Here is a 20,730-nt window from a genome sequence, read left to right as displayed (position 1 = left end):
AGGTCAGGGGTGCATACATACAATTATAGGCTAATTGATCACGGGTGGGTAGTGGCAAGCAAGTGTAGAACAAAACTGTGTTTCATCGTTGTGATGAACTCGATAGCAAGTGTATAGGCTGGTCGTGTCGGACTACAGTCAACTGGGCTGTTGTTGGAGAGAAAGGGAAGAGGGAAAAGTCTGTGGGCTCCGATCGGGGGGGGGCACAGCGCCACTAGAAATTAGTGGCGCAAGAGGTGTCGCAAGAGGATAAGCTAGTTATCGCTCGTGGACGGCTTTCAGGCACCGATCTAGGACTTGTATACAAGGGTGGACGTGCGAGTCAAGGCGCCCCATCTACAATTCCCCACCCCTTCTGAAACCTCTTAATTCGGACTAAATTGAGCTGGATGAGCTTTGCTGTCACGCTGGTGTTTATTACGAGTTCATGTTTGTTTGTCTGATTGTTTGTATGGGGGTCTATATTGGTTTGTCTACCCGCCGTCTTGTGTATGTTTTGTAACAACTAATAATGAATCAGTCCATAGACAGGGTAAAATGAACTAAACTTTAGTTATCTCACCAAAAGTAAATGACTTGAGAAAAATAAATAATATAAAGATGTAAAGCAAAATTCTGGTAGTATAAATGTGCTGCAAAATGAAAATAAATAGCAAAAGAGTGTAAGAAAAGAAGATTATATTGCTTTAAGAATCCATTCTTAAATGGTATTGCTGGTATGTTAAGATATCTTTGTGACCTTGTATAAACCCTATGCCCCGTCCTGCGCCCGAGACCCTCAGAGGCATCACTGCTGGTCGTAAAGACCTGCCTGAGGAGATCAGGGTGCAAAATCTGTTTTTTTAGGTCAATGTTGTATTATTTGTTTAATTTATTCTTAAAATCTATGGTAATAATGAATAAAAACGTAATGTATTGAACACATTCCGAAACAAAGCAGATAAGACAGAACTAGCTAGCTAACTAACTAGCTGCAAAATGGAAACTTTGTTGATTATCTGTTCCAACTGGCCACTGGAATCAGATAATTAATATAAGTTGAAGTTCAATTACAGTTTTAAAAATAGTTTAACATTCTTTATTAAACTGCTTCAAATTATTTCTCGTATCAACCAATTGGTCAATAGACATTACTAAAATTAAAATAGTTGTTAAACTACTGACAAGTTTTCTGAAACCGAGCTTATGAACAACAGAGTAAAGGTCGCTGGTTAAGCCAGGATCAATATATTTGTTGACGTTTTTATTGTGTGCATAATAAATGTGTTAAATTAATTGAGCAATTCTTTAAAAAGTATAATGTTGCAATCTCTTTAAAATAAGTAATTACAGTTAAAACATAGATGCTGTTTTCCAAGGGCCTCTCTTTCACAGGCCCACACTTTGAATCATGACACTTCCAAGTCCTACAGAGATCAGTATCACTTTTGTGTTGCAAGCCAAATCCAGGGGTTCTACTCGAGCCTAATTTTAAATACCATAAAGAAAGGTATTGAACCCAGCTCGAGCTAAATGTCAAATGTATTTAATTAATGTGTAAGTGTTTTGATTTATTTAAAATGTTCCAGTCTAGCTTCCTTCGAGTTTAGTCTAAGCAACATATTGGTTCTCATAACATTCTCACTGCTGTCCCAAATGTTTTAAACCTTGGGTAGACAAGCACACAAGCACACACACACACACACACACACACACACACACACACACACACACACACACACACACACACACACACACACACACACACGCACACACACACACACACACACCCACACACACACACACACACACACACACACACACACACACACACACACACACACACTTTGGATAAGTATTCACCTTATCCAAATTGTAAATTGTTGCCTTCTTTAAAGTTATTAGTAATTCAAGATTAATTATTAAATTAAATGTGGTACATAACATAGAATAAATAAATTAACTTTGACTTGATCATTTTGTTCACAATATTAGACCTTGTCCTCTAATCTCTACTAGAATAAGATACGTGTGCATGTTTGGGTGTTTTAACACTCCTGTAATGTACCTAATCTTGTTATCCTTTTCATTACAGAGCTGGGAAAATGGTGTATTGCTTAGATTCTGATCCGTGCAAAGTCCAATTTTGACTGACTTTAGTTCTAATGTTAATGTTAATTTGATTTCAACCCATAAGTAATTATTTAGATTAACTCAACATTTCACATGATGGATTAGTGTTCCACATTTTTTTTTCCCACTCATTTGTTGTGCAATTAGGCCAATGGTAAAGAGAGACATTGATGACCTTGTGTCCCTTTTGTTGGTACGTGGTTCCATTTTGTCTATGGCCTTGGACGGCTTCACTAAGAGTCACCCAGTTCTACCCTGCTACAGTCCGGCTGAGTGCAGTCACAGAGATGCTATGGCTGCTCTACATGAAATTACATGAATGGTCTGGTCCGAGAATGGACACCATTTCCTGCTCCCAGAGAGAATGACGCTCCTCAAACTGAACATTACAGCCGTTGATACTGTCTCACGTGGGTCTGCTCCCCCCCACCGAGCCATGAACTGAAAGCTTGACATCTGCTTTGAACACTTGGAAGCCTCCCTGTCACACCAGCACCAACCCTTGGGTCAGTCAGATGGGACTAACGGCTTCACTTAGGGCATTTGGTTCAGATACATGACTCTCGTTGCCGCAGAGTGGGTTGTTTTTTTTAAGGCTATTCATACTGCTATACAGAGGATGCATGTAAGTTGGCAAGCTGTTAAAAGCCCCTACTATTTTTAAAATAGGCCTAATGTCAGGGGCCTCTTAGTTCTACATGTATTCACATTATATAGACAATGTGTCCACCTGGTAAAAAACTAGAGGCTGCACGAAACTCAGGCTACAATACAACCATTATGTTCTGCTCTAACGATTCAATTGATAGATTCTACGTCAAAACAATTAGCTTTTATTGTTTCCAATGATAACGTCACCTTAAGTGGAGGAATGCAAACCTGATTTCAAATGTAAGGTTTTGAATTTGTTTGACATTTCTCAGTAATAACACCCTCAGACACCCAATATCATTCATGCTATGCCATCAGTAATAACTCAGATGTTAAGGGGGATGAAGCTTTTCCTCCCAAATCAGATATGCTTTGTTTTTCAACAAAGGTATACATTTCCTGCATAATATATGTTTCTCACAATTGTTTTTTTTTGCAAGCTGCACACAGGTGATACTGAGTCTTCTCGAGTAATAGATTATAAACTACACCATGCTTAAATAGACTCCTAAGTTATTATTTAATATGTGACATATGTAAGAAAAGGGAGGGAAGAGTCAATTATATTGTGTAATTGATTTTATATTGGAACATTTATTTCTCAAACCTGTTTTATGGAAGAGAAAAAAGAAAATATTTCTGATAAACTAATATTTTATCAAATGGTAAATGGTGAATTAATATAACATTTAGAATCATTGAGAAGGGGTTATATCCACAGGGACTAGCTCACCTTTAAAAAAGGAAAACATCCCTATCAAGTGTTAACCCAATAACTAGGACAGCTCTGAAGGCCAAGGGTCAGAGAGAGAGGGTCACACTCTCCGGCTGCAGAGGGCACCCCCAGCCACGGGCAAGGAGGCACGAGGTCGTTCGAGATGAGAGGATTCTAATCTTCAACTTTCTGATGAGATGGGATGCTTCTTCATCTTTCTGCTCGGTGGGCTCAAGCAGACGACCCTGCAGGACGAGCGAGGGCTTCAGAGGCTTCATACAAGGTTCCTTGTTTCTTGGAGGAGTTTGATGTCTTCCTAACCTCTCCCATCACGGGGGGGACACCTGGATGCGCCACTTGGAATACGCAGTTGCACTGCTCTCAAGCAGATAGCAGAAGGAATGCAGGCCTCCATTTCACTGGGGGATCAACTACAGTGCTCACTGAATGAGCCACACAAAAGCAGAGCAATTGGGGGGTTGAAATATGGCGCTCTGATGAACAAGAGTTTGAGCCAATCAGCACCTCAGTGCTAATCTACAGTATCAGGATGCCTTTACACACCAGACACTCGTTGTCATAAAGAGAGGAGGAGAACGAGTCAGAAAGACTGAAGGACATGTTCTTCCAGCTCTCGTACAAAGATGAACTTTGAATTGATTTTATATCTTGGATGTTTACAGATGTACAATTAATGACTGTTTTTATATTTCCAATGACCAGACATGTGTTGAATAGTGGTGATTAATATATTTTTGCCGGATCAGATTACACTTTCGCACTAAACAAAATTAATTAATTAATATTTTCAGATTATAAAGTATTGAATAATAAGATATTTCTACTATGATCACAGATATCCTTAATCGTCCAGCAATCAGGCTTAACAACACTACTCTTTAATGTATTATCCATGCATAGAAAGACCTACAATGATGTTTCAAGTACTGGATTAATTTCAGTTTTGGCCCAAAACAAATATTTATAATGTTTCATATAACAATTATGTAGCATATTTGATCCTCAAATTAGAGAAATATAATTTAAAGAAATTAATATTCTATATTCAACATTAGATAAACACAGAATAATCCTTTCCAAGTACCATAAGTAGATGCTCAGGTAAGTATGGCTAATAGGAATAATTGATAGACTTAATTTGGTACAGATCAGTGGTAGCATTTACAAATGTAATAATTCAAGTTTTAAGAATGTTTAATCCTTCCTTTCCAGGTTTTTACAAAAGTCTTTGAATATTTGCCAAACTTTTCCTTTTCAGATTTTTAACAATGTACTTGACTAAAATGAATGTATTGATTTGACTAAGTGCCTTACTCTTGACTAAAGCGTATTTAAGTAAACGTAAAAGTAATCCTAAAATTGAGGACACTACACTTTTGCAGATTACAGATTGATAAAATCACAACTGTGAATTGTATACCTTAGCTGGATCTCTTAGGATCCTAAGTTTTAAAATGCTTTTGACTAGTGATTGCCTTGAAGTAAATCTTTAAAGCGGCAAGCTGGTTTTGATTTTATAGTTTGATAAGTGAAATTGACTAATGGTAAATGATAAAGGATATTAGTTTTAAACAAATATTTAGCTATTTATGCATTTGTGTTTTATGTGTGTTCATTATTGTGCTTTTGACGAAAGATGATCAAACACTGATGAGAGATGATTTTTCCTATTATGATTGGCTGTATCAATCATTGTGATTGAATGTTTCAATCTTATTCTACTTTGTGATGTAATTAATGTAAGGTGAGACCACACTCAAATCTAGAGACGCCTATTGATTTAATTATTGACCAAATTATTATTAGACTAATGTTTAACTTTTTAGGTTATCATAAATGATAAAAAGAGAGGACTGTTAGGGAAATAATTGTCCTAGACTCCTAGATATGACGTACATGACCAATCCTGACATCTGTTATCTCCTTTAAGGAGATAGGCTGCTTCAGCCATAATATTATTGTTCCCATTCTGTGACCGGGCAACCCTAGGTCACAGATGGTCTATTGTTGTGGGTGCACTGGGACACTTCCTTCTTTGTTGTTTGTGGACTCCAAGGTATGAAATCTTCGAGGCCATAAGTGACGGACGCAAGTAACTCAGTGTGCCCAACTGTCTAAGCTATCTTATCAAAATATGTTGATTACTCTCTGTGAAACCAGTTAAATGGGCTAACGAGAGAGAGGCGCGCCAGAATTGACGTGGCAACTCTCCCGTGCAGTCAGATCGTGGCTGCTGTGACTTGTGATGTGAGTTCTCCGGCCGAAGCTCCAAATAAACCATCAGTGTTTGACATCAAAGCTCCTTCTCTTCCTGTGTCTCTTTCCTGAGTCGGTGACTCCCACTGCATTGCTGCTACACAGAAGTGTCCCTTACAACCGCTTTCCTCTGCGTTATGTTTGTGTGCCACTGTGATTCTTAGAAAGCACAGTGTCTGCCACACAGTGTATAAAATGCAATAAACACATTTAGTAATGACGCTGTAATAACTGCTAATGACACGGACATAAACAGATTGAATCTATTATGCAGGTTCTGGTCCAGGCTCTCGTCATCTCACGCCTAGACTACTGCAACTCCCTCCTGGCTGGTCTACCTGCATGTGCCATCCGACCTCTGCAGCTCACCCAGAATGCAGCGGCTCGTCTGGTCTTCAACCTTCCTAAATGTTCCCACACCACTCCGCTCCTCCGCTCCCTTCCCTGGCTTCCGGTAACTGCTAGAATCCACTTCAAGACACTGGTACTTGCTTACCATGCTGCGAATGGATCTGGCCCTTCGTACATCCAGGACATGGTTAAACCGTACACCCCAGCGCGTGCACTACGCTCTGCATCAGCCAAACGACTCGCTGCACCCTCGCTGCGAGGGGGACCCAAGTTCCCATCAGCAAAAACACGTGGGTTTGCTATCCTGGCTCCAAGATGGTGGAATGAGCTCCCCATTGACATCAGGACAGCAGATAGCTTGCACATCTGCCGGCGCAAACTGAAAACGCATCTCTTTCGACTCCACTTCGAGCGATAGAATTATTATTATTATTAACTTATATACTAATAAAGGACTGGCTTATCTAAAGCCAGTTGAGTAGCACTTGAAATGTTTGGCTCTATGAAACCTGATGTACTTATATGATTCTGTTTTCTTCAAGGTTGTGTCTTCCTGGTCGAATGTACTTATTGTAAGTCGCTTTGGATAAAAGCGTCAGCTAAATGCAATGTAATGTAATGTAATGTAATGTATGACTAGAATTTATGGCCAGTAAATCCGGATTTAGTGATTGGTAGTTACTGTGTTTGTGTTCATGTCTCTCCCTTTGTTTTACAAACATACAGTTCATAATGCACACGCATAAAACAAATACATAAGTAAAACATTTGCCTATGTAGATGTGTGTCTGTATTTTCATTTCCCTCCGTTACCTCAAATTCGTCCTTCCAGTCATGCTCCATCTGGAAGTTCTCAGCAGCTGTGGCCAGTTTCTGGGGAGTGAAATATGACAGGGATTTAGATTGGAAATCGCACAAGGCACGCATCCTGCACGGCATCAGTCTAATTATAGAAGACCTGAGCAAAGAAGAGTATGTAAAAAAGCACGAAAGAGAACATTCAGGAGACAGAGAAGTAATTATAATCTAAAACCACAGGGCTATCAGGGTCTTACAGCACTGTTTGCTAAAGGCCACACCACAGTATTGTACAAGCAGAATAAAAAGGTTGTAATGTAAAAGAGTAGTGTTTTTGTGTGTGAAAATGAGAGCAAAAGAAAAAGGAAGAGAAAGTAGAAACAGTAGATTAGTGAATAAAGTCAAATGCTAATAGATTACCAACTGAGAGGCTGTCAATCACAATGGATAAAATAACAGGGGGATATAAATGTAATCAAACTGACAAATGCTCTACACGTATCTCTAACATGCACACACTCAAATTAAGAGTAGTTCCTCATTGAAAATGCATTTCAAAAAGATCTTTCAAAAATGTCACTACTAATTGTGATGAAAACTTCTGTGCAGCAATGCAGAGCCAATGCTCGGGAAATGATGGAAGCTGGATCGTCTTTAGTCAAACACTGATATTTATTGAGAGAGAATATAGCCGGAGAGTTCACAAGGTAAATTCACACTTTCATGCGAGCAACCAAATCAACTCTGAAGACAAAGGACGACAGAAACACAGATCTATACATAAAAAGAGGAGGGACCTACATTCCCGCCTTTCCCCTAATCATTACCAGACATCGGAACAAAGGCACCTTTGTATTGCAACTCCTCATGTGCCCAAACCCCTCACCCACAGGAAGGCAGAGGACCTCTTGACCTGTGTCCTCCTGAAGTTACACGCAGGATCACATGCAACTCAACAAAAGCACACGTCTGTTAAGCAACAGTTTATAAGAAAGACTGAGAACCTCTAAACACACAGATCGGATTAAAATATTCTCTGACACTAATGCACAGTGCACTGAAATGCACTGCAAATACACCGTTTCGACGTGTTCATTTTAGATATACGCTTAAAACACGCAAATGCTTCACTTGATAAAATGCCGTAAAAAAAAATTCAGACAGGCAGTACCTGTAAGGAACCATGCCAAGCCATAACCTCAACAGTATTGATTAGTTAGTCCTATCCATACTTTAACAAGTCCGACTAGATTCCTTTCACTCATAGTGGTCACTGCAGAGACAGCTATTCAAAGCCATGTTCTTGTATGTGAATGGGTTCTGATTGTATAGTTACACATCATCCACCACAGTGGACACTAGTGTATCACCCTATACAATGACTATCGCTTGTAAGTGCGACACAGTTTTATCAAGGGCCACAGACGCTAGAAATGCTCAACAGCTCAGGAAAATATGTCAATCCGTCCGTCAGAGATCTTTGCCTAGTAAATATAACCAGGGAAGATTAAGTAACATCTACTGTAAGGAGTGTTGTAATTGTGAAAATGTGAAAAAGTATAGATTTTATGTTGGAGGCAATTCTGATGTATCACCGATCCACTAAATGGACATCATAGTGGATACATTTTAACTACAATTTACACTATTACTGCATCTTTGTTGATTTGGATATTATTATCTGCATTGACTTTTGTTGGCTGAAAATCAATTGATTGTTTGATTAGGATGTGAATTGCAGTATTTGTAACAAAACCTATATTCTGTGCAAGATCAGGTCCAGAATGAGAGTAATTGTTAGGCTAGAACATTTTAATTGAATTGAAAAATAAATTACAATTAAAATGTATTTAGAATAAATAGAATATTATCTCACTCAAATAGGAAGTGTTTGCAGTGCTGAACATTAACCATAGAAAAACAAGGAGATTTGAAGGCAGACAGCAGGAAGAGAAACACAACTGACACTACTGAGTGTGTATATTCACCCAGGCAAATCCACACAGGTCAAATGTTAGTCTGGCCCCGGTCTGCCCTCCTCAAACTGTACCGATAATGACAAGACTGTGGAGGGAAGCACTGCCCTTAAATAAACCCATTTGTCTGGCACACTGACTTACCTCACAAAAGCAGTGCAAGTGACCTACCATGACATAATTGATGCAATTATAATTCATGACAGTTAAATGTATTTATGGATGAATTTCCATCCGATTCCTATCTGCCTGACTGTGCTTGCAGGGAAGTACAACAAACGTCATATTGGATCTGAAGCAGTAACTGGATGGATGCTACTTTTAGTATATTTCACTGTGAGTATGGGTATGAATGTGTTTGTCTATGACCATGTGTCTGCTGTCGGCAATGATTCTATTCTTGATCAACAGCCCCATCCCTTTGGCCTCCAGTCCTGGGCTCTGTTCCAGACCTGCTTCCACCTCCTCTGCACTGGCTGTCAGCAGCTAGATATACACCCCATCAAGCCAGAAACACACACATACACACACACTTAAACAAAATAGTGACCATGAAGTTATTACACACCATTTCGTCATGTGCGAAAATAACAAGTTCCATAACTGTCTGCATCAAGTACTGAAACATATGTTTTAAATGTATATTTGTGTCCATCAAATGCCTGACGATGAGGCCTTCCTTGACCAAACGTTAGAAGTGTTAAGACTATTTCATTGATTCCTTCTAGAGATCTGCGTCTGAATCAAACAGTTAACAGTTTGACGACGTTCATAACAAAAGCTTGGTTATTCTTCCATAAGTGTTTCATGAGAAAATAGAAGACAAGATCATATTTAAGACTGTAATAATGAGCGCACCTGAGGGAAAACAGTTCATAGCTATGCTAAAAGTGCTAAGTGCTGAAGCTCTTTTTATGTCAATGTATCATCACGGTAATGTTACACTTGAAAAACAGATTGTTTTACCATGTTCAATATTCTAAATGCATAAAGATAGTTTCGTACCACTACAAATGCATGAATAAACACACTCATAAAGCAGTGCATAAACATATGGCTTATAACTTCTTGATTTTATTAATGATATGATCCAGAAGCTTAATCAACAGCTGTTCTATACTATACATTAAGCGTAATGCTCTAGCAATTTGATTGACATTAGTGGAGAATATTGGACTACAGGATTTTGGGTCAATATATAGATATATTCTTCCTCACACACTTACTGTATGTGAACATGCAATACACACAGATACACACAGCTCCTAAGATAGCAGGCCGACAGGGTTGTTAAAAATTCATGACAGGGCTTTGACGAGGCTCCTCTCCCCTCTGGGAGATATGGGGGAGGGTGGGGAGGGTTGTGTGAGGAAAGATACCTAATTAACCTTCTCTTTTTTCTCCCTTTTCCTCTTTATCCCTTTCTATCTCTCTCTTTGTCAAACATGTTACTTCCTAAAGAAAGCAACACCAGAATCAAATACGTACTAAGCTTCAGAGCTTTGATTTGATGAGGCCGCTCCCTGACAGCTTTCCTCTCAAACTGGCATAACAGTTCATTACGGAGGCCTTGCATGTTGCCTCTCTGCCAATTGATCAGAAACCAGCATTAATCAGTCAAAACATCCAAATGTAACACTACAACGGTTTATTTAATGGCAGTGGAAAACACACTTGCCGTAGAGTGCTTGATCTTACCGCTCATAAGTATCCCTCTCTGTTATTGTAGCAGAAAGCTTACACATCTTCCGGCGCAGACTGAAAACTCATCTCTTTCGACTCCACTTCGAGCAATAAAATGACTAATAAAGCACTTATATACTAATAAAGGACTGGCTTATCTAAAGCCAGTTGAGTAGCACTTGAAATGTTTTGGCTCTATGAAACCTGATGTACTTATATGATTCTGTTTTCTTCCAGTTTGTATCTTCTTGGTCGAATTGTAAATCGCTTTGGATTAAAGCGTCAGCTCAATGCAATGTAATGTAATGTAAAGATATCCCAGCTCCACATCATAATTAGTCTACTCTGTCACTGGATGACCACTGGAGTCCCTATGAGAGCCACAGCTCCCCTTCAGCCTTAATGAGGGGGGGGGGGGGGGGGAGGGTGAATACGAAGAGACTGGGAATTGGTTCTGTGGACGTGGGGAAGTGGAGTGGTTTTGGAATGAGGTGCTTCAGTGAGAAAAACGAGAAAAGAGGAATTCATGATAATGAAATCTAATACTACGAGGCACAAAATGTCTGCAGGCAGCATTGCTGATACATGTTGGCTAGCTTTATCTTAGTCTTAGTTGAACATGAGAACAGCCTAATGACAACCGCAACTGTTGGGCCTATATTCCAACTGACAAATAAGGCCATATCTGTATCATAATACTTCTAATGTAATGCACCATCTATTGTTCATGTACATTGATATTTGAGAACATTACACTGCAGCCATAAAGAGCACATAAACATTCAGAGCTGGCCTGAGTGTTGGATTGCATTGGACTAGCCCCATAGAGAGATATTCTGCCCTGCTCTCACCAGTCTTAGTTGTCATTCTGCCAGGGCAGCCCAGCAGCCCACCGTGCATTTAGTGAGAAAGCAGAGCACAGCTTAAAGGATAGACAGGGAAGATGAGACAGGCTCTGCTAAACCTCACAGAGCCTCCCAGACTCCCTGTGTGTGTGTGTGTGTGTGTGTGTGTGTGTGTGTGTGTGTGTGTGTGTGTGTGTGTGTGTGTGTGTGTGTGTGTGTGTGTGTGTTGTGTGTGTGTGTGTGTGTGTGTGTGTGTGTGTGTTGTGTGTGTGTGTGTGTGTGTGTGTGTTGTGTGTGTGTGTGTGTGTGTGTGTGTGTGTGTGTGTGTGTGTGTGTCAAATTCTCCACACGCCTGAAATCAATGGGCCATTCAGAGCACACTGCCTTCTCTCCCAGACAACAAAGCAATACCCACAAGAGTAGTAACGGTCTAAAAGATCATTAACACCCACATCCAGTCTCATCGTTCCCATCCTTGTTTCTTACATGTCCGCAACATTTGAACGCTGGTTATCTTTTTCCCCATAATTAGTCCAAACTCAAAGGGATGACAACAAAGTAAAAGTGTGGGAGATGTGAAGGGTCAGCACAAGGAAAATAAAAGAGGAGAGTCTGAAAGGGAAGAGAAAAAGGCTTATTGTGAGCAGATGGATTACCAGAAAGGACAGTCCAGAGAAAAAGTAACAATACTCAGACTCAGCACAATCACAGTATACATATTTCTCATTAAATGTGGCTTAGGAAAATGAGCAGTGGGATGATAAAAGAGAGATATGATGGGAGCTTTATCCAGCAATGCATTATTTTGTTTCCTGTGTAAAGGTGTGTGAATAAGGAGTAGAGTAGTGAAAAAAAAGATGCGTCAGAAACAAGAGACACTTGGGAGAAACAAGAAATCGAGAAGAGGGGAAATGGAAAGGACAGAATTAAATTGAGGAAAATAGTGTTAGAGAGGGGTGATACAAAAGAGCAGAGGTGGAGGGAGAGGAAAAAGTGATACAGTAGGAGAAAGAAGGGAGCATAATAAAAGTGAGACAGAGGTCAGGAGAGATAAAGAAAGTCTGATTTGAAATTCCAGTTTGACACAGAAGTGTGGCAAAAGGCCAGGAGCTGGACACATGAGAGATACAGTAGACTAGAGAGGGGGGATGAGAGGAAAAGGAAGTGAAACAAAGAAGAGTAAAGGAATCTACAGCCGTGAGAGCCCATAGGGAGAGACGTGTGGCTCCACATGACTTCTCTCAGAGGCCAAACCCTCCGTTGGGATCAGTAAATCTACAGCTGCTTCCAGTCTCATTCCTCTCTTTGGCTCACATCTTAAAGACTGTCCACTTCAGAGAATTTATAGTCTGTCACCTAGTCAGAGTTCGCAGGGAATCAGTTGGATTACTCCTACAACACAAACATTGAGCGTCATAATCTTCTATTTCAAAAGGAAAAAGATACAGGGACCATTTCCTAAGAAGGGATTTGTAATAAAGACTTCATAAATTGTAACTAAAGCTAATATAATCGTAAATCTAAAAAGCTGGAAATAAGGCAAAAGGTAAAAGACACTTTTTCAAAGGCTTGATGGAAACAGTGAGCAACAGGGGCAGAAAGCAACAATGTCCCTGAAGATAGTGGTTGAGAATGTAACTGGTGTAAGAACAAGTCACTAATTATCTTGTCTCAATGACAGTAATTATAAAAAAGCAATACAATATTAGTTCCACTAGATGTCACAATTAATTAATGGTGGGTATTATTATATATGAAAACACTGCATCTGTTGACAGTGAAAGGTTGTAATTGTCTCCTAATCAAAAGTAAATGTTACTGCAAGCATGTTGCGATTCACTAACACAGTTTGGATCTCTTCTCAATTAATGCATTAGACACTTGTCCCTGGCCTACCATAAGTCTAGTTAGGATTCCCCATCTGCGCTGCTCTACCCCACTCTCCCTGTCTCCCTTTCTGCATATCAAACATATGCACATACACACAAAGGTAACCACTCATTCAAACACATGCAGAAACCTCTTGTCTGCTTAATATGATCAGTGCAAAGCAGAGATGGGAGGCTGAGTAACATCTGCTCTGGAGACTGAAATATCTCTGATCCTATCATATCCTCTTTTCATTACTATGTTACGTTGGCAGACAGACACATACACACATGTGAAAACATCTTACAGTAATGTCACATCTTGTGCTCATTATTATAACATTGTGACAGCAGGCAACAGATTTATAAAAAATATGGTCCTAGACTTGGGCCCTAAAGACTATCGAATACATGCACAAATAACCCTCGAACACTTACCACACACCTCTAAATGAAGGGAAGTGGATAACTGAACCAAAATGCACTGCATAGAGAATCCCAAAGATTATAAAAATGACTAATAGACCATCAAGTTACATATATATATATATATATATATATATAATATATATACAGATGGTATCAATGTAACAAATAGAGAAAATTAGTCTTTCCTGTTATAATATACAATTATAATCTAATCTAAATAGATGAGTTGACAATATTTTCATCTTTTTTACATGAGAATGTTTGAACATTTGCCAGGGCAGGTTGTTTTTTCTCCCAATGTTTTCTCCTTAATGTCTTCAAGGGCAAGTCATGAAGGGAAATTCAAAACTGGTACAACGAATAGAAAAAAACGACAGTGTCTAGCATATTGTAAGATTATTTTATAGCAAACATTATACTCACTTATCCAGTGAAATGCTACATGTAAACATACAGGTTAAGCGTGTGACACAATGAAATTGCTTCACTTCACTGTATCTGTACATCTTTTGGATATGCTGTTTGAGTTAACGTTGGAATTACAGTTTATTTTACTACAGTTACAATGACTGTGAAGGTCTACTGAAGGTGACAGTATCAAAAGGTGAAGTAATAATAGCAGAATCAAGTATGTCCAGCATACTGACGTTCTCTTAAATTGCATAGATATTGAAGGAAGTAAATTATAAAAAGTGTTCGATATTCAATGGAACTATGCTGTGTCTATGACATTATTGTGGAATATACTGTGGTGGCAACTAATGATTATAATATCTTAAATGATGAACAATGCCTTTTGAAGTGTATAATATTAAAGAGCATGTGGCTTAACTACACACAACAGGAAAAGCCTTTATGTTGTTGGTTGCGACATGGGGCCATGTTTGGCTTTAGGAAATGTACTAGTGCAATGTTCCCATTGATCGAGAAGAGAGAAGTGAATTCTGCTTCAGGTCAGGTTTTAGAATTTCAATGGAAATTTTTTTATATTTATCCTTCAGTGAAAATAGATCATCATTCAAGGCAAATGTAGCTGACTGAAATCAAGCTAAACATGATACAACAATGTAGAGAACAGGGATAAAACACACATCTACAAAAACATCTACAAAACAATGCTGAGACTTTCTCTCTCTCTCTCTGTCTAGCACACAAGCACACATACTCACTCACTCACACAGAGGACTGGGCCACCTGTGTCCTGTAGAGTATTAGTGGTGCTGGTTGAGGTATTACTCTAAGTAATGTTGTAGACTGGCTCATTAGTCACTAGACACCTTCACCCCAGGAGAAGAGAGGAAATTGCACAGGCACACATATACTGTAGACACCCACCCAAACACACACACATGATTGCTGGTTGTTAGGTGGACAATATATTGATGTGTGAGCGTCCATGTCATTTATGTCTTCACTGTATAATCAGTTTTTCATAACAGTACTCATCAATAATTAAGTGTTTAATTACAGCGTACAGAGGCAGCCGGACCAGGAGAGAACAGGCCGTGTACAGGGTAGAGAAAGAGTCATTGACTCTAGCCTCGGGCACATCGCACACTTTCACTATGTGGTCAACTGATTTGACAAACCTTTTCAAAGTAATCTCTCGCTACAAGAAGGTAAAGTAGATATGCAAAATGTGAATGAAAAGAGGATTATTTTTTTGAGCTGCTGCTCATAACCAATTGCCCCTTGCGGAATTAATAAAGTTGTTGATTGATTGAATTGGCTTGAGCTATAGCCGCTGTAGGTAAACCTCCCAGTAGGTGTGTGAGTGTCCGTGGGTTTCCTGTTGAGATCAAAACCGGGTAAACAATGTAAAACCTTTGATAAAGCGATCTGTCCTAACAGTATGCAGCCAAGTACTCATTAATAATGCATGTGACACTCTGCCACACACATATTTATGGGAGCATGGGTAGAAATACAAAGACACACACTTGATTCACACACCTGTGGCTAGGTAAACTGTGGCCTTTCAAAGGTCATCTTTCATTCAAAGTTAGAAATCAGAGATGGAACGACAGAAAGATGACAGAGAAAGGCAAAGGGAAGATAACACTTTGGAAGTAGTTATACACTTAGTGAAAGTGGTTCAAGAGCCTTAGGCTATCTCCTAATATATTGACATTGAGAGTCACTGTCAACCTTATCTCAAAGACACTCAACAAGAAAGGATCTCCAAACTTCAATAAGGATTCTCCTGCTGTATTCTCTCTGCTAAACAGCATGATCTTTTTATTTAACTTAGATAAATCATCGACAAAAATCAGCTCATCGCAAAGTATCCAATCTACAGGGACAGTGTATGCAGTCTTAAAGCTGGTGTCACTTCTATGTGTTTTACCCTAGAAGTCTTAAAAAGATAAAACTGTTGAGTCAATAAAATAATCAACCTTAATTGTTTATATTCAAATCATTTAAGGTACAATTCCAGTGAAATGTAATCCTGCCAGTACCTTTATAATACCAATAAATATGTGTATGTTTGGGGGGGACACTCCTTTTGAGGGCTTGTATCCATTATAGTTCTTAGATCTTGTCAAATGCTTCTGGGATTGCCCTTTTGGAATTGTACTTTTTTCCCGTAGTCCCCTTTGGCCCCTTTTACTTCTCTTTTAGCTGCTTTATAATAGTCCATACTGCCAGACTGAGACCCTAAATTGTAGGCTGTAGTGTATGTTTATGACGTCCCATAGGTCATAGTGATCTATGGTTTTTCGTTTTGGAATAAATCTAACTGTACTTTTGGGTACAGTTACTGATTTTTGCTTTTAAAATTAAGTCCACCTGAGACTGGAGAGAACGATTCATTGATGTCATTGGTGACGTCAACAGTGGTGTCCTGGGACGTGCTCCAGACTGCATCATTTAGTTCGCTGTATGGCGGCCACTGTTCGACATAACCATTTCCTGACTTCAGGTGTCAATCGAGGCATGTGTCATCATTTGTATACATATTTCGACCACCTCAGCAAGATGGATGCTGTTCCCAAAAGTAAATAGTGATTCAGCTCTGTAGCAAATATGAATATCAGTAATCGAGAGGGTTCATTCCACAGTCTATATACTGTATGTTAATGTGGGTCAGACATAACATTGTTAGGATTACCCTGACTGAAGTCTCTAGCAACAACGGCTACAGTGAAAAGATAATTGGTCTGTGAGCAATTCAGTTCAAGGCAGAGGTCCGAGAGGGCAGCTTCTGTACTTTCTTCTGGTGTAATGTCGACCACTTGGATAGAGACCAAAGTGAATTTTCTTGGTAGAAAGCACGGTCTGCATTTCAAAGCCAATAACTCCAGATCAGGTGAGCAGGAACAGAATAGCATTTTAATGTTCCCCTGATAACAATCCTTATTCACCATAAAGTAAAATCTTTATTTAATCTGTTGGGTTGTATCATTATATAGAAATACATTAAACTGTTGAATGGCACTCTCCGCATTTCCGGATTTTACCAAGTTTGTGGAAACAAAGGATATAACAGTTGATGAAGATACAGAGGTCTTCCAGTTTATTATCCTATGCCTGTATATTGACAAGCAGGAAGCTTGGCAGACATGATCCATGTTGCTGGGATCGCTGCCGGTCCTTAATTCCTCCAGGCTTAACCTCAGTGTCTCCTCCAATATAGAGATGGATGTAAAGATGGACATAGAGACGGTCTAGTTGTCAGTCACCCCATTTATCCATTAACTTCTTGCATTTGCCCTTCGTTCACATCACCCATTTATCTCCCCAATCATATATCTCAGGACAGAGAATTCAATATCAGAGCGCCTTAAGGTTACTCGCAGTAGAAGATGAGACACAAAGATGCAATAAAGAGTGAAAAGTGATCGATGTCCAGAGGTTGGATGAACTGTTCGCATCAGGCTAGATGATCCGCCACCCATCACCTACCCTTAACACACACTTAGACACAATCAGACAAAAAGCTGATACTCACAACTATCTCTCACTTCTATCATTTGAAAATGCACTGAAGCCAATTTTATCCCAGCTGCTTACGCATCCTGTGGCACCAGTGCATGGAAAAATGATAAGAACACCAGGGTGTTTACTTAAAATACACAAGACAGACACTTGGCAGAAGTTATGTTTATGGACATTCATAAATACTCCCTTTCCATTACTAATAAGACAACAATGGGGATGCCTTATAAAGGCAGAGTAAGGGGCGAAGTGAACTTGCTCTGAATGTATAAAAACAGTTTAAAGTCTTGATATAGTTGAGAATCTCTGACTCACTTCTAAGTAGAAATAAAGGGTGGGAAGAGAGGGGGAGAAAGAGAGAATATCCCTACGGTCAAAGCTCTCATTTTCAAATGGATCCTGCAGAAGAAATATCTCAGTCCTCACTTTCTACTCTTTCTGTGCGTGCTTTACCCATGCTTCCATTTGTTGTAATGGACCATTTCAACCAAACCCACAGCAATCTTTCTAGTGTGAAACCTTAGCCAGACAAACAATTAAACTAAAACATAGACAGAAGCAGATTTGTTATGTTTTGGGGGCATTCAATATCAAATAGATATTCACTTCAAAATGTGTGTTTTATTACCCCTTTGTCCAAAGTGTTAGTATATGTGCCTGATAAATGTGAAACAGAAAATCAGAATCAGAAAATCTTTATTTGTCCCACAGCGGGGACATTTAAAAAAATGGAAATTCTTTTTTTTTTTTTTTTCAGGACTAAAATCCAATAGACTTTCCCATCAACACCTACAAATATGAGTTGTGCACTCTGCAGCTGAAGCTCTTAAACTCAGAGTTTTGGGTTTAATCCATGTTTTTTCCTTTTTAAAGATTAACTGCCAAGAACAACAGACACATTTTCCATAGTGATGTTAAACATTTAAATCTATTTTCTTAGTGTACGTATATCTATCTAGGAGTTGCATTGTATTGGTCCATCAACATATGCATATAAGCTAAATGCACTGTTGGTAATCAAAAAAGGAATTTACAATATCACATTTGTATAATTGATCGTCACAAACTTAACCATGTCCCAAAATATACAACAGTTTAGTTTAGCATAGCGGCCCACTGAGATACACAACAAGGGCAATGTGAATACAAAATAATCACCAGTAGTTGAACCAAAAAGTAGATTAAAATCACCACATGGTTTTGGTTATTAATTATACAAATTCAAGTCTACAATGATTTGACAAAAAGCAGATGGAGATTATAGCCCTAGTTAATGAAGATATCCTTCTGTACAGCTTTAGTGCCAAAGTAAAATTGCAAAGTGACAGTTGGTTCCTCTAAGTGGAGTGAGTATTACCTCCAAGGCAGCGGATCTCTTCCGCAGCAGCTGTTCAATTTTCGTTGCCGCTCTGGCAACCAGCTCTTCTGCATCGTTTTGCTCCACTGTGTACAGGTGTTGGTTTTGCAGAAAAATCTTGAGATAAAGAGAGAGTAGTGAACATGTACAATTGTAAATTGATCGATTTAACAAACACAATGTGTTATTTGCAAAAGATACCTTTTATTAAGAAATAGTGCAACTACTTGAAATTATGGAACGACTGGTGTGGTAGGTCCATAGCAGGCTTGAATGTGTTTAATGCTTGCTTTTTATGCATGTGTGTGTAGCATGTGTGTGTTTATACCTCCGTGAGGCTCTTCCCAGCTGTGGCTGTGTCTGCCAGGGTGACAAGCTCTTTCTGCATCTGATCAACCCATTCTTTAATCCTATGGGACAAAGCAATGCACACAACCAAAGTTAATCGTAACTCACATGCAACCAGCTTAGAAGAGACATCACAAACATTTCACAATGCAATTAAACTGTCAATCAAGTCAACCTTTCATCTCAGGAGACCACCTGGACCGACAAAAAACAAACAAGGACAAAGAGAATCACTCTTATAGGTCAAGTTATCAAACTCCAATCACCGGGAACAAATACAATGTCATTTAATCAAACACATGTCACAGGGTGTCAACCAATACCATTACTTTCTGAGAGTTCAAACATGAAGACAACCAATCAGATAAGTGTCAGCCAATGTTGTGACCGCTGACAGTGATATGAGTGGACAGGTCAGGACCGACATGCTTCTATGTATATCAAAGCGCTCTGGGGACATCAGGTCCAGCATGCTGGTGCCACAAACTGGGTTATACCTTCCTCTCATCCTCCTCCAATCAATTGTCAAACCACAATAAGCTCACTGCATGCATTATAAGACACTGACAGAGTAAATCACTGCTTGCATCCTGAACACGGTGGCTGTGGATAGAGATAGACGCGCTAAGAATGTCAAAGACCGGAGACATTATGCATTAAGTGACACAGTGACTTGTTATTATCGGACTCATCTAAAGGCACACCTGGAATGAGAGGCTAGGGGAGCGAAATAGATGTGTGCATGCAGATGCATTAATTCAACTTCTATACTGCCATGCAAGTATACCATACACACTAAAACAGGGTTATTCATATTGTATGAGAATAATAACAGGTTGGCATGTGATACAGATGCTCTCATTGCCATGCATTCACACCAGCAAAGACTTTGCAATCCTCCCAAATATCAAAGAGACATGTCATACACACACACTGATATAAACATAGAAAAACAAATATATGAATACATATTCCACAACAATTGTCATTGGAGAGGTGGAATAAGTGTCATGAAAGGCAAGATATGTGTGCATAACATTGATGGTAGAGAACAGTGGAGGAAGGTGATCGGATGCAATCAAAGAGATAAAGGTAGAGAAGATCAGAAAGCCAGAAAAGATATGGGAAGATGCACCAGGGACACAAAATACAGAGTGGATAGGGATCATTTGGAGCAAGTACGAAAAGATGAGACATGTTGAAATAGCAGGAATACCCGAGGGAAAAGCACAATGGTAAATGTTTTAGGCAGAAATTGTAGGTAGAGATATAAAAACAGGGTCAGTAATGAATTCAGATGATATTCTTTAGTTTGCAAAGACTTATGGTTGAGGAGTGTTGGACAACACTGTACTGGCTTGGTAGAGCTCATGGCAGTGTG

The 20,730-nt window shown here is 39.2% G+C and overlaps 1 protein-coding gene across 5 annotated transcripts in view; it reads right to left on the bottom strand.

Moving 5' to 3' along the window:
• LOC117545743 (voltage-dependent calcium channel subunit alpha-2/delta-1) overlaps positions 1–20,730 on the bottom strand; it is a 111,900-nt gene that overhangs the window by 53,191 nt on the left and 37,979 nt on the right. For all 5 annotated transcript variants that reach the window (XM_034215683.1, XM_034215681.1, XM_034215682.1 and 2 more), the window contains exons 2-4: positions 19,330–19,411; positions 19,002–19,118; positions 6,920–6,979 (exon numbers count right to left, since the gene is read on the bottom strand). In XM_034215683.1, coding sequence (XP_034071574.1) covers positions 6,920–6,979; positions 19,002–19,118; positions 19,330–19,389 — 237 coding nt within the window. In that variant the 5' untranslated portion in view covers positions 19,390–19,411. The remainder of the gene's footprint in view (positions 1–6,919; positions 6,980–19,001; positions 19,119–19,329; positions 19,412–20,730) is intronic.

Source organism: Gymnodraco acuticeps, unplaced genomic scaffold, assembly GCF_902827175.1.
Source record: "Gymnodraco acuticeps unplaced genomic scaffold, fGymAcu1.1, whole genome shotgun sequence".
Taxonomy (NCBI): Eukaryota; Metazoa; Chordata; class Actinopteri; order Perciformes; family Bathydraconidae; genus Gymnodraco; species Gymnodraco acuticeps.
Note: the sequence above shows the minus strand (reverse complement) of the source record. Positions and strands in the feature narration are given on the sequence as shown.